The sequence below is a fragment of the Pleurodeles waltl genome, chromosome 5 (assembly GCF_031143425.1).
Source record: "Pleurodeles waltl isolate 20211129_DDA chromosome 5, aPleWal1.hap1.20221129, whole genome shotgun sequence".
Taxonomy (NCBI): domain Eukaryota; kingdom Metazoa; phylum Chordata; class Amphibia; order Caudata; family Salamandridae; genus Pleurodeles; species Pleurodeles waltl.
This window is the reverse complement of record NC_090444.1, coordinates 1137926763-1137942229: the sequence shown is the minus strand read 5'-3', so window position 1 is coordinate 1137942229 and position 15467 is coordinate 1137926763. Positions and strand designations below refer to the sequence as shown.

Below are 15467 nucleotides of genomic sequence, written 5' to 3'. Positions count from 1 at the left end.
GTTACCAGTCAACCTACAGCTGCTTGATGGTCAGAAAGAAATAACTTTTGCCTTATTAGACTGTGGGGCCAGTGGAATATATATGGATGAGAAATGGGCTATGGAACACAGCATCCCTCAAATATTGAAAGATATCCCAGAACAAGTTCATACTGTTGATGGTTCTTTACTAGCCTCTGGTCTTGTCATCAATGCTACGCCTACTTTTTGTTTACACTATGGCAAACACCAAGAACATGTTTCTTTTGATTTACTATCCACACCTAACCATACTATAATCCTAGGCATACCCTGGTTTACAAGGCATAACCCATATATTAACTGGGAAACCAGAACTATTTCTCTCTCCTCACAATTTTGTCAAGTCCACTGTTAAGCTTCAGGCACATATTGGTCACCAAAGAAGATGTTACCCACAGCACCAGGAGTAAGTTGTTCCATACATGCTATGGAAGGGGTACCTAGTCATTATATGGATTATGCAGATGTGTTTCAAAAACCAACAAGACCTGTGCTACCACTGCACAGAGAGTACGACTGTACCATTCCATTGGAACCTGGTGCTGTAGTTCCCTTTGGTAGAATGTACTCACTTACTGAATCAGAAAAGAGAATACTCAAGGACTATCTGCAGGAAAATCTCCAGAGTGGTTTGATTGCTCCATCTTCTACCCCAGCTGGAGCTCCTCTTTTTTTCGTGCCCAAGAAGACGAAGGATCTACGACCCTGTTTAGACTTTTGTGGGTTAAATAAACACACTATAAAAGACCGATACCCCTTACCCTTAATAAGGGATATCTTGGAATCCGTCAGAAGAGCGCACAGATTCACAAAGTTAGACCTTAGAGGAGCTTACCATCTGCTGAGAATAAAGGAAGGCGATGAATGGAAGACTGCCTTTCGCACTCCTTTTGGTCATTATGAGTATTGAGTAATGCCCTTTGGGTTAACCAGTGCCCCTTCCATATTTCAGAGATTTATGGATTCGATATTTTCTGATTTATTAAATCACACTGTGGTCATTTACTTGGATGACATCCTGATATACTCTAGAAATCCTGATCATCATACCGTGCTTGTAACTCAAGTCCTAGGCCGACTTCGACAACATCAATTGTTCTGCAAACCTGAGAAATGCGAATTCGATAGAACAGAAGTGAAATATCTAAGGTATCACATCAGTCCAACTGGTATTTCCATGGATCATGAGAAGGTGCAGGCTATCTTTGACTGGCCATCCCCCTCTTCCATTAAAGAAAAACAGTGTTTTTTAGGGATGGCCAACTTTTACCGTCAATTTATTCCCAATTTCGCGCAACAAACCAGTCAAATAACGAAGACCCTTAAGAAAGAGAAAGTACTTACTGGGTTTCTTTGGACTGACACTGCCGAAAGAGCATTCCAAGAGTTAAAACGGGCCTTTACCCAAGCTCCAATACTACGACATCCTGATACCACTAAACAATTTATCGTGGTCACTGATGCTTTAGAGAGAGCTATAGGGGCTGCCTTACTACAGAGACAAGTTGATGATGACCTAGAACATCCAGTCTTTTATTTGTCTCATGTGTTAGCAGATTCTAAATGTAATTATTCTGTTTTGGAGCGTGAACTTCTAGCTTTAACCCCTTCGCTGCCAGGCCTTTTCCCCCTCCTGTGCCAGGCCTTTTTTTGGCCATTTGGGGCAGTTTGCGCTTAGACCCTCATAACCTTTTGTCCACATAAGCTAGCCAAGCCAAATTTGCATCCTTTTTTTCCAATATCCTAGGGATTCTAGAGGTACCCAGACTTTGTGGGTTCCCCTGAAGGAGGCCAAGAAATTAGCCAATATACAGTGAAAATTTTGTTTTTTTTAAAAAAAATTGAAAAAGTGGCTGCAAAAGAAGGCTTGTGTTTTCTTTCCCTGGAAAATGGCATCAACAAAGGGTTTGCGCTGCTAAAATCACCAGCTTCCCAGCTTTCAGGAACAGGCAGACTTGAATCAGAAAACCCAATTGTTCAACACAAATTTGGCATTTTACTGGGACATACCCCATTTTTACGATTTTTTGTGCTTTCAGCCTCCTTCCAGTCAGTAACAGAAATGGGCATGAAACCAGTGTTGGATCCCAGAAACCTAAACATTTCTGAAAAGTAGACAAAATTCTGAATTCAGCATGGGGTCATTTGTGTAGATCCTACAAGGGTGTCCTACAGATAATAACAACTGAAAAAGAAAAATATTGAAATTGAGGTGGAAAAAATGGCAATTTTTCTCTACGTTTTACTCTGTAACTTTTTGCTGCAATGTCAGATTTTCGAAAGCAATATACCGTTACGTCTGCTGGACTCTTCTGGTTGCGGGGATATATAGGGCTTGTTGGTTCATCAAGAACCCTAGGTACCCAGAGCCAATAAATGAGCTGCACCCTGCAGTGCGTTTTCATTCTATACCGGGTATACAGCAATTCATTTGCTGAAATATAAAGAGTGAAAAATAGCTATCAAGAAAACCTTTGTATTTCCAAAATGGGCACAAGATAAGGTGTTGAGGAGCAGTGGTTATTTGCACATCTCTGAATTCCGGGGTGACCATACTAGCATGTGAATTACAGGGCATTTCTCAAATAGATGTCTTTTTTACCCACTCTCTTATATTTGGAAGTAAAAAATGTAGGGAAAGACAAGGGGCAATAACACTTGTTTTGCTATTCTATGTTCCCCCAAGTCTCCCGATAAAAATGATACCTCACTTGTGTGGGTAGGCCTAGCGCCCGCAACAGGAAATGCCGCAAAACACAACGTGGACACATAACATTTTTTGAAAGAAAACAGAGGTGTTTTTTGCAAAGTTCCTAACTGTAGATTTTGGTCTCTAGCTCAGCCGGCATCTAGGTAAACCTACCAAACCTGTGCATTTTTGAAAACTAGAGACCTAGGGGAATCCAAGATGGGGTGGCTTGTGGGGATCTGACCAGGTTCTGTTACCCAGAATCCTTTGCAAACCTCAAAATTTGGCTAAAAAAACAAATTTTCCTCACAGTTTGGTGACAGAAAGTTCTGGAATCTGAGAGGAGCCACAAATTTCCTTCCACCCAGCGTTCCCCCAAGTCTCCCGATACAAATTATACCTCACTTGTATCGGTAGGCCTAGCGCCCGCGACAGGAAATGCCCCAAAACGCAACGTGGACACATCACAATTTTTGACAGAAAACAAAGGTGTTTTTTGCAAAGTGCCTACCTGTAGATTTTGGCCTCTAGCTCAGCCGGCACCTAGGGAAACCTAGCCAACCTATATGTTTTTTAAAAAGAAGACACCCAGGGAAATTCCGAATGGGGTGACTTGTGGGGCTCTGACCAGGTTCTGTTACCCAGAATCCTTTGCAAACCTCAAAATTTGGCTAAAAAAACACATTTTCCTCACATTGCGGTGACAGAATGTTCTGGAATCTGAGAGGAGCCACAAATTTCCTTCCACCCAGCGTTCCCCTAAGTCTCCCGATAAAAATGATACCTCACTTGTGTGGGTAGGCCTAGCGCCCGCGACAGGAAATTCCCCAAAACACAACGTGGACACATCACATTTTTTGACAGAAAACAGAGGTGTTTTTTGCAAAGTGCCTACCTGTAGATTTTGGCCTCTAGCTCAGCCGGCACCTAGGGAAACCTACCAAACCTGTGCATTTTTGAAAACTAGAAACCCAGGGGAATCCAAGATGGGGTGACTTGTGGGGCTCTGACCAGGTGCTGTTACCCAGAATCATTTGCAAACATCAAAATTTGGCCAAAAAACACTTTTTCCTCTCATTTCGGTGACAGAAAATTGTGGAATCTGAGAGGAGCCACAAATGTCCTTTCACCCAGCGTTCCCCCCAAGTCTCTCGATAAAAATGGTACCTCACTTGTGTGGGTAGGCCTAGCGCCCACAAAAGGAAATGGCCCAAAACACAACGTGGACACATCACATTTTTTCACAGAAAACAGAGGTGTTTTTTGCAAAGTGCCTACCTGTGGATTTTGGCCTCTAGCTCAGCCGGCCCCAGGGGGGGGCAGAAATGGCCTACATTAATGGTCTAAATACAATTTGCCTCCCAGGGGAGCAACCCTTGCCTAAGGGGTCGCTCCCCATCTCTAAAAAACAAACAAACAAAAAAAAAAACACAAAAATAACATTTGCCCTGGCGCCTAGAGGTTTCTGCCCCCCCTGGGGGCAGATCGGCCTAATAACAATAGTCCGATCTGCCCCCCGGGGGGCAGAAATGGCCTAAAATAAACTTACCCCCCCCCAACCCCCTTGTGAGCGACCCTTGCCTACGGGGTCCCTCCCCCTGCGTGACATTGGCGCCAAAATAAAAAATCCCCGGTGCCTAGTCGTTTCTGCCCCCTTGGGGCAGATTGACCTAAAATCGGCCGATCTGCCCCCAAGGGGGCAGAAATGGTCTAAATACAATTTGGCCCCCAGGGGAGCGACCCTTGCCTAAGGGGTCGCTCCCAACCTTCCAAAAAAAAAAAAAAAAAAAGATCCCTGGTGCCTAGAGGTTTCTCCCCCCCTGGGGGCAGAAAAGCCCTTCCAAAAAAATGCCCCCCATTGGGAGCGACCCTTGCCCAAGGGGTCGCTCCCCTCATGCCAGTTTCACAAAAAAATAAAATCCCTGGTGTCTAGTGGGCGTTTCAAAAGCCAGATTGCTTTGCAATCCGGCTTTTGAAACGCAGAGAGAGACTTCAAAGGGAAGGAAATAACTTTCCTTCCCTTTGAAGCCTCTCTCGGCCTCCCCCACGTGATCGAAAGAGAAATGCAAAGCATTTCTCTTTCGATCGCGCTGGAAGCTGAGCTTCCAGTGTGATGGGAGGAGTCCCTGTGACAAATCAGCGTGCGCTCGCGTGCTGACGTCAGAAGGGGGGTGGAGGGGTCGGAGTGGAAGGGGAAGGGCTTCCCCTTCCATCCCTGCCTTGGGGGGGTGGGTGGTGAGCACAGGGGGGGGAGCGCTAGCGCTCCCCCCAGTTCCCGGGTGCAGGACGAGGTGATCTCGTCCAAGGCACCCGGGAACCGGTGCCCTGGACGAGATCACCTCGTCCAGGGCACAGTAGGGGTTGAAGACAGCATGTAACGAATGGAGACATTTCCTTATGGGGTCTAGGGAACCATTTGAAGTACAAACTGATCACCGAAATTTGCAATGTTTACGGAACTTCTAATGTCAGAACAGTCGTCAAGCCCGTTCGGCTTTTTTTTTTGTCAGTTTGATTTTTGTATTACATATATCCCTGGTTCTCAGAATATACTTGCAGATGCCCTGTCACGACGTTATCCTGACATTGTTCCTTCTCCTTCGCAACATCTTATTGAACCCTAAGAATCATTGGTCTAGTACAGTCATTTCTTGACAAGGTACGGTCAGGCTATTCCACTCTTTCGGACTCCGTAATGAAAGAACTACGTCCAAAATTACGCAAAGTCAAAGAACATTTTTACCACAAGGATGCTTTGTTTCTTCCTTCAAACGAAGTACAAATGAGAGCACTCCAAATGTGTCATGACTCTTCTATAGCAGATCATCGTGGAATTAAAGCCACACAAGAGCTACTCCTCCGTTCCTTTTGGTGGCCTCACAGTACCATTGTATTTTTCCACTGTTGTGGGGCACTTTTTCAGCAGGGTGACGCTCTTCCACTCTCACAGAGGAACCGCTCCTGGTCATGTACAGACGTCAAATTATTACAAATTAGGCTACAACCAACGAGAAAATACAATCAATATTGGGAAAAGTACTTTATTGTTAAACTTTGTGTTGTTTAGTGTTGAAGGCCACATCTTTGAAAATGCAATGACAAATTCACAACAGTGCAGAGCAGTGGTTCTTAACCTATGGCCAGAGGACCCCTGGAGGTCTGCGAAGCTTACTCATGGGCTCTGTGACAGTTTAGAAAATTAAACAACGTTAACAGATTAATAAAGTGCTTATAAATAAAGGAACAGAATGTAAAATTGAAAATGTTGAAAAGTTCTTCAAACATGAAGGAATTCGAAATTGGAGACTAACATTTTTCTTGGTATTCTCTGACTGATTCCTAGGAGCAGTACACATGCATCAAATGGACTATATTATTTATGATGGATGGCTTCAATTGAATTTACAAAAGCTCCAATCCTCCCATTAAAACAATTTTTTATATATTTGTTTGTAAATTAAATGAAATATTCAGGGTTTGATTGCGATCTTGGCCGACGGGGTTACTCCGTCACAAATGTAATGGGTATCTCGACCACCAAATTCCAATTCCAGTGTATATCTATTGGAACTTGTTATACGGCAGACGGAATAACTTTCATGTTTGTGACAAAGTATTCTAATCCCAAAGATCCTAATCAGGCCCTTAGTCATTTGTGTAGTTGTTTGATGAATGCATGTTTCTGTATTTTGTGTATTGTAGTTGCAACTCAGATCATCAAAATTGCCTATGCCAGGGCCCCTTGAATGCTATAATAAGTCGATGGGGTGTTTCCCCAGATTCCAATAATGATTGTGTAGTGATTCCTGGATTCAAGTAATGCTTAAGTGGAGGTCCACAGAAGTGAAAAGATTAAGAATCACTGGTGTTGAGAGTGGCTAGTAAAATGGTGCATTTGTTGAACCATAAATCATGTAAAGCTAGATTTTGGAATCTTAAATTTGATTTGAAAGTTGGAAAAGAAACAATAAAGTCACAAGAGATCTCAACACACCAGCTGACTTCATCAAGCAAACATTCTAGAATGCCTTTTGTTGGTGATTTCTAGAAATATAGGACTGTGTAAAGACTACTGTTTTTTAGTCTACACTGGATGACCCATTCAAAGGGGATTTTCTAGAGACATTCAAATCCTTACTGAGGATCTGTTGACAAATTAATCTCTTGATTCACAAAGCTTTTTCAATTAGTATTATCCTATACACAAATATTCAGGTCTGAATAACATTTGGAAAGCATTTCCTGTGCATAGTTTGTAGGGGTAAGACATGCTTCTCATGGAAAATATAAATGCCTTAATCCTGAAAATGCACACATACGTCAAATTTAACATATATATTCTTAGAATAAAATGGTGAATTAGGCTTTCATATTGAGGTTTAACTCACACTCAGGTGTTGAGTAAGTCACATCTAATTATAGTAAAAGCTGTGTAAACCAAGTGCTAAGTGGGAAATTAAGGTCCAGATGTGCAAACCTATTTTGTAATTTCAGATGTTCTGATTTGCAAATAGCATTTGTGAAAGCACCATAAGTTATTCCTAGATACGAATCCCATCCTGTTGCACACTGTCTCCTTTGGGAATGTGAAAAAACATTATCTTAGAGATTTTAATAAGAAACAGCCCAGTCCCTTTAAAAACAATCATAGTGGTGGTCGGGTGAGCCTTGCAGGCCACCATTCATGTAAATGTGGCCAGTCGCATTGAATCACAATTTGCAATTTACCTCTTGAATGTTAATAAGATATATCAAATTGTGACTCAATTCAATTCAGAATTTTGTGAACTGACCTATTAGTACATAAATTAGTTCACAAAATTCCACACTGGTTGCAGTATTGGCCACAAATTGCCACTAGTGTTTTTTTACCAGTCCATTGATACATGTGGCAATAAGTCCTGCAGTTTGATAGTGAAGTGGTCCTCACTGCTGACGATGCACTTAATATTTTGGCTAAAACCTTGTTTCAGGACTTGCGATCTGCAGTAATCAAGATATGCCAGTTCCTGGGAAAGCAGTTGGATGATCATGAACTGGAAAAAGTTGTGGAACAGTCGACATTCAAAAGCATGAAGGTGGACCCAAAAACCAATGCCATGCCAGAGGATTTTTTTAAAAAAGACAAGGAAAATTTCTTCCGAAAAGGTAATTTAAAATAATCTGTTGCTGCATTATTTTTATTACCAGTACTCTTTCAGTTTGACTGAAACACAGACTGTGAAATCTGCAGTATAAAAATCAAGAGAATTTCAATAACCAAATCAATGTTGTATATTGCTTTTGCACATTTGGGTCTCAGAGCACATAGAATAGGTAAAACACGTTTTATTCTTGTGTATAATCTGTTACCAATTTCAAGCAATAACAAATAAATCCGCATTCGTTACATTTGACATTTTATTTAAACAGTTTAAAGTAAATGAAGTGATCGAAGTGGAGAATCTAATGCAGCACACTAGTGCATGAACTCAAACCCTTATTTTGGTTAGTTTTTCCATTGCTTAGCCCGAAAATCTTTTTTTACATCTTTGGGAAAGCATCTGGTAGAAGCAAAATAAAATGATTCTACCAATCCAGGGGGAGTTTCATTCACCTTTCCATTGATCCATCTATGAATTCATCCTTGCCTGCTTTCGTCCACCTTTTTACCTTTTTATCCTTTGCAGATGTTCATCCAGCCATCATCTGTCCTTTAGTTCATATATATTTTCACGATTATATTCAGTCATTCACTTACAGTTAATTATATCGGGAGTCATTATTTGTGATATTTTGATTTCCACGCAAACTCATTAGAGGTTTTGTACACTTAATGGGATGGTCAACAAAAGCAGTGGTTCCCATTTCAACTTCGATGGGAACCTTTGCTGGGAGGATTTAGAGAACTAAGACTTTACTCATACTCTAAGGTAACTGTAACTAGCGCCCTAGCCATGCACAGTTTTTTCGTCAAAAATGTTACTGCAGATACTACATTGATGTTATCAGTGATGTTACCAAAGATGTCATGAGTGCCATAATTTGTGGGATAATTAGCAATGCATGGCGAGGGAGCGAGTTATAAGGCACGAGTTATAGTAACTTGAGATCAATCTAACTATAACAGGTTAATTTCTATGGTTTGGTACATATAAAATGTGGGCCTAACTATAACGTCCCTGTACCTTTGTTTTTTTAAGTGAATAAATATATATATATATATTCAAAAACAGAAACTTCCACAATAACCGCACACTCAGGAATTCAAAAGCAGATAGTGTTTATTAACACACAACGCGTTTCGGCTGACAAGCAGCCTTGATCACGTGTATAATTCAACCAATACACACCACATTAAATACCCGGCTAGCACAGGCATAGAAACAGGACTAAGTTTTTCTTTCTCTTATAAATATAGATATAAATATAAACAAAAGGGTATAGGCCTGATTATATATATATATATATATATATATATATATATATATATATATGTATAAACATCCATCTCATTGATAATAAGTTATTCCGCTAGATTACCAAGTAATACTCATATACCAAAAGATAATAACAATATAAATATATATAAATATGAGTATAAAAATGGATATGAATATAAATATGACTCACATATACATACAATAAAGAGATTTTTTTAAAGAAAAAAATATTTTTCTTGAATGTAAACAAAGCCAATATCAAAATTCTAAATTTCATTCCCTTCTACTTGAGACAATAAAATTCACATACTATCTATATATTTTTTTAAATCAATACCCCCCAATTGCTAAACGATACCAATATTATTCTTCTCTAGGAAAATTGAAATACATTCTCATTTATATCATTGCAAAGTTATAGAGAAAGAACTCATCTCAATTTCTATATAGCCAATACCCATAACACCAACAGCAACACTTACGAAATCAGCTGTTTCTTTTTTGCGCATTCACATTGAGAAAGGCAAGTGTTGCTGAAACGCGTCTGTGGCGCAATAAATTGGATTCAAAGCACCCGTGAGTGCCCCATGTTTTCTTTTGTTTGTAAATTGATAACGTGCAGCCACTAGCACGTAATGGAGGCACCCGTAAAGAGTTCGGCAATTACAAGTGGACATTGGTGATTAATAGAGTTTACAAATGCCAGAACCACCTTTTGCCTGAAGGAACAGCATACCTGCTGACACGAGGTCGCACATTACTGGAATGTGAAGGCTCTGATTACGAAATCGTCGCTTTGAGGTATGCACAGACTATTATAGGGCAATGTACGTTAAACGAGGGATATTCCATCTTGCTGTATTTCATTTTTTTAAAGTAAAGGAAATTCGAACTAAACTGAGCAAAGTGGAGAGCACTATTTATTGGGCCCTTTAAGAACTTGACAGAAAGTGACAACCCACACTCACTGAAGAAATGACTGCCACTAAAGGAAATTAAAAAACAAGGGTGTCACTGGTTGAATAATATGGAGCCTAAACATAGAATGATGGCGGGACCCGGATGGCAGAGCTAAGGTGAACTGATAGTCCGTCATCTGTCTTTCCATTTGAAATATCGACCGATCTATTTAAAGACTGCTCAGCTGTTTGTTTCTTTTTTGCGCATTCACATTGAGAAAGGCAAGTGTTGCTGAAACGTGTCTGTGGCGCAATAAATTGGATTCAAAGCACCCGCGAGTGCCCCATGTTTTCTTTTGTTTGTAAATTGATAACGTGCAGCCACTAGCACGTAATGGAGGCACCCGTTAAGAGTTCGGCAATTACAAGTGGACATTGGTGATTAATAGAGTTTACAAATGCCAGAACCACCTTTTGCCTGAAGGAACAGCATACCTGCTGACACGAGGTCACACATTACTGGAATGTGAAGGCTCTGATTACGAAATCGGCGCTTTGAGGTATGCACAGACTATTATAGGGCAATGTACTGTAAATGAGGGATATTCCATCTTGCTGTATTTCATTTTTTTAAAGTAAATGAAATTCGAACTAAACTGAGCAAAGTGGAGAGCACTATTTATTGGGCCCTTTAAGAACTTGACAGAAAGTGACAACCCACACTCACTGAAGAAATGACTGCCACTAAAGGAAATTAAAAAACAAGGGTGTCACTGGTTGAATAATATGGAGCCTAAACATAGAATGATGGCAGGACCCGGATGGCAGAGCTAAGGTGAACTGATAGCCCGTCATCTGTCTTTCCATTTGAAATATCGACCGATCTATTTAAAGACTGCTCAGCTGTTTGTTTCTTTTTTGCGCATTCACATTGAGAAAGGCAAGTGTTGCTGAAACGCGTCTGTGGCACAATAAATTGGATTCAAAGCACCCGTGAGTGCCCCATGTTTTCTTTTGTTTGTATATATATATATATCTCCAATCAAACTTCTCTCAATAAAAGAAGACAGACACGTGTGTGTTTATTCAATCCAAGATTGGAACAGAACATGTTTCGGCAACATCCCTTGCCTTTGTCAACCTGACATTGGACACTACCCAGGGACAAATCACATATACAACGTACAACAGGGAAAGAACACACATTTACACAACCATACTATTTACCAATCGACATATACAGGACATTGTATCTTAATTACCATGCACAAAACATGCACAGGCACACAGTCAAAGCACACAAAGCCACACAACACCGCAACAAACACGTCAACACAAACACTGCTCAATGCCATCACAACAAAATGTGTCAAACATGCACATGTCCACCACACAACACATACCCTAGCACTGTGAGGCAAAGCACTGCGCACAACCTCACAAACTGGCTAAACAAAACTGGTAGCACAAGTACCACAAACACACATATATAAATACAGACACACAACTAATTTCAGCCACAGACAACACCATACTAGAGAAATAAAAGCATGACAAATATTTAACCATCAAATCAACAACAGGTTAGTCGAAATATTTTAAAAGTAATTGGAAATGTGCAAGTCAAAGGCCATAGGCCAGTTCAGATACAAAGGCCCGTATTTATACTTTTTTAGCACCGCATTTGCGCCGCTTTTTAAAGCAAAAGCGGTGCAAACTTACAAAATACAATTGTATTTTGTAAGTTTGCGCTGCTTTTGCGTAAAAAAAACATATGCAAATGCAGCGCTAAAAAAGCATAAATATGGGCCAAAGTCTCTACGCACACAGTGCACAAATGTGTTCCCCGAACTTGTCTCCTGACTGCCATGTAACCTCCACAGGTAGGGGCATCAAGCAGGCAAGCAGGCACCTCAGTGGTAATGGGGAGGTGGCAGGGGGGGTTTGGACTTGGGCTTGAAAGGGGGGTTTGGGATTAGGCTTGGGGGGGTGTTTAGGTGTAGGCTTCGGGGAGGATTGGGTCTTCTTGGGAGGTATAGACTTCTTGGTGGGGCGGGCATGGGCACTGGCAGGGGTGGTAAGAGAAGCCTTGGAGGGAATTAGAACGTTTAGGGGTATCACAGGGGGAGAGGAGTAGGGAAAAAGAAAAACTCTGCAAGGAAAGATTTCTTTGGCACACAGGGATGGTCATAGCAAAAGGATGTTGGTGTGTAGGGAGAGGGAGTGGTTGTCTGAGGTGTTGGTGTGCTTGTCTTGGGTGTAGGTTTGTGGGAGGTATGCTTGTGGGCGGGGATGTCTGTTGGTGGGTGACTGAGGGTGTTTATGTGTCATATGATAAGGGGGGTGGAGGTGCTAGTAGATGTGGTGGGTGGGTGTCTGGGATAGTGACTGCAGGTATGGCAGATGTGCTGGACGTAGGAGTGTCAGTGGTTGTGGTGTCTGCGGGTTTGGTGACTGGGTTGTATGTCTGAGGGTCTGCTGTGGTGCTGTCTGTGGGTAGGATAGGTGTGGTGGCTGGATCTGTGAATGTTGGTGTGGTGTCTGCAGGTGAGTCAGGTGTGCTGTCTGTGATGATGGGTGTGGTGGGGGTGTCAGGGCAGGTTTTCACTGCTGCTGTGTCTGCAGGTGGCTGTTGCTTAGGTGCATGTCGGTGGTGTGTCTTGTGGTGCTCATGTTTGTCTGAGCTACCCTTGGTGTTGAGGTGGATGCATGCCTGTCTGTCTGTGTGTTTGATTGGGTCTGGGAAGAGGGGTTTTGGATTGGGAAGAGGAAGGCGGAGGGGGGACGGGAGACAAAGAGTGACTGGCTGCCGTCAGTGTGGAGGCCAGAGCCTGAAAGGATCTCTGTAGGCCAGTCAGTGCAGAGTGAGTGCCCTCCAGAAATGCATTAATCCGCTGGATCTGAGTTGTCAGTCCCTGGATGGCATTCACAATGGTTTAATGACCCACAGAGGTGGACCTCAGGAGATCAATAGCCTTCTCACTGAGGGCAACAGGGCTAACAGAGGCTGGGGCAGAGTTGCCTGCGGCAAAGGAGATGCCCACCATCTTGGGTGAGCGGGCACGGCCAATTGGGTGGGGAGCTACAGGGAGGGCGGTGGTAGTAAGTGGGGTGGCGGACAGAGATGGTGCTGGGGTTGTCCCAGATGGGTCCGCCACCGCCGGGAGTGTCCACTGGAGGAGGATTCTAAAGATGAAAACATGGATCCTGTCTCCCCTGTGACACTCCCCTCACCCTCCAAGCCACTGGGTCCCTCAGTGTCGGTGGTATCATGACTACAGGTCTTGTGGCCAGCAGCTTCCCCACTCTGCTGTGCCCCATCTCCTTTGCCTGCCAATGCTGATGCTGAGAAATAGAGAGAGAGGTAGGTTCATCACATTATTTTCATACACTTACATCACACTATACACAACACTAACTGCACATATATGTGAGATACACCCCAAGGAAGAAACTGTTTTAAGCCAACATCATGTCACAGCAACATACATTCCACAACCCTATATGACAACAATGTCACCCACCACATAAGCCACCTATCTCACAGCCATCCTGTCAGTGCAGCTATGACATAAACAATTCCTGCACAAGATGCATTGAAACATGAAAATGTGTCCATATACACAGCATCACTGTCAGACAACAAACCAGCAATCGGAATGACTGTGAACATTGATTTCCACATCACACATACGTCAAATCTACACATGCTCAGTTAATTAACAGATGCCATGTTACATGAAAGCTAGCTCATCAAATGCCAATAACAAGACTGCATGTTGCATAGAAATCACATAGATCAAATGTCACTGTATTGATTACCTTCACAATGGACAATGGCTCAGAGGCTCCTACTCATTTGGCATATCCAAATGTGGAGTATAATAGAGTCCAAACACATCTAATCAACACATGTATTACCTGTGTTGTTGCACGTTGATACAGACTTTGTGTACCTACTCATCTCAGTCATTTTCACCTAGCAAACAAAGTCAAGTATACTTATGGGGCCTACTTAACACACAGGAATTAGCCACAGACAACCCAGGGAGCATATCAACACCTTAAATACAAAGGACACCCTTCATGTGCATGAAGGCACATACAGTTATCATGATGAATGGCAACATCAAAATAACGTTATTTAAGTACGAACATCACTATCCACACTTCAAACATGAGTAACCTTACATCTTTAGTGTAAAGTTACTCTGACATAAGAACATCTAAGGTAATCATGATTGAGACATACACCTAGAGCCAAGATAACTGACTGACAACATATATAATTCCACAACATGTGATTGTCAACTGCAGCACCTGCAACACAATGTAGTCAGAGCAAATTTAGGTTTGCCATACAAAAAACCTTCAAAACAGGTTCTTAATAGCAAATGTAAGTATGGCAAAGTTGAATCACAAAGCTGAAAACTGGCAGAAAGTACCAATGTACACAGGATGTTGGCTAAAAACAGTATATATTGTACCTATATAGAGGATGTCCTACAGTATGCTCCATGCCCACAAAACATTGGCAAAAGGAATAGCAGAGTAGCCTTCACAATAACTTGCAAATGGTATAAATAATCTGAACTCCCATGTTAATGAAATGTCTTGCACTAGGAACATAGTAATATGTTATGTTATGTTATATTAATTTGTATAGCGCATGGCTACCCATAGGCTTCCCAGCACTTATGGCTAAAATAATAGCGAGAATAATGGGAGAGGGAGTTAAGTTTTAAATAGCCGAGTCTTCAGAGCCTTGAGAATACAGTTTGTGGCTGACTTCTCGTAGGCCATGGGGTAAGGAATTCCACAGCTTTGCCCCATGATATGACAAAGATCTTCCACCAAATCTAGCTTTCCTTACTTTTGGGGTCACTGCCAGGTAGGCAGATGAAGATCTAAGAGGTCTGTTAGGTGAATAGAAGGAAGCTAGAGTCCTCAGCAATACTGGACCTTTATTATGTAGTTCTCTATGTATATGGCACAATATCTTAAATTGTATTCTCTTCAACACGGGAAGCCAATGAAGTGAGGCGATTCCTGCTCTTGTAGATTGGTGTTTGGGGACATTCAGCAGCAGACACGCAGAAGCATTCTGAATTGTCTGCAGTCTTTTAATTACATATCCTGGTGCACCAAGGAACAGTGCATTTCCATAGTCCAATCGTGAACTAATCAATGCCTGTATAATAATTATTTTCGCTATAAAAGGTAGGATTGTAAAAGCCCTCCTTAAAAGCTTGAGGATGCCAAAGGAAGTCACAGCTATTTTGTTGGCTTGATGAGGGTCCTTTGGGGGGCGGGGGGTAAGGATCCCAGGCCCTCCCTAATTAATGGATTGGGAATTGGCTTTGTGTATTGTCCGAGTATCATCACCTCCGTCTTATCATCGTTAAGTTTTAACTTACTTCTGGACATCCATGCCGC

At 41.9% G+C, this 15467-nt stretch overlaps 1 protein-coding gene across 1 annotated transcript in view; it reads left to right on the top strand.

The window, feature by feature from the left end:
- LOC138296319 (amine sulfotransferase-like) overlaps window positions 1–15467 on the top strand; it is a 325216-nt gene that overhangs the window by 209947 nt on the left and 99802 nt on the right. Inside the window, exon 6 of the mRNA XM_069235355.1 lies at window positions 7684–7858. Coding sequence (XP_069091456.1) covers window positions 7684–7858 — 175 coding nt within the window. The remainder of the gene's footprint in view (window positions 1–7683; window positions 7859–15467) is intronic.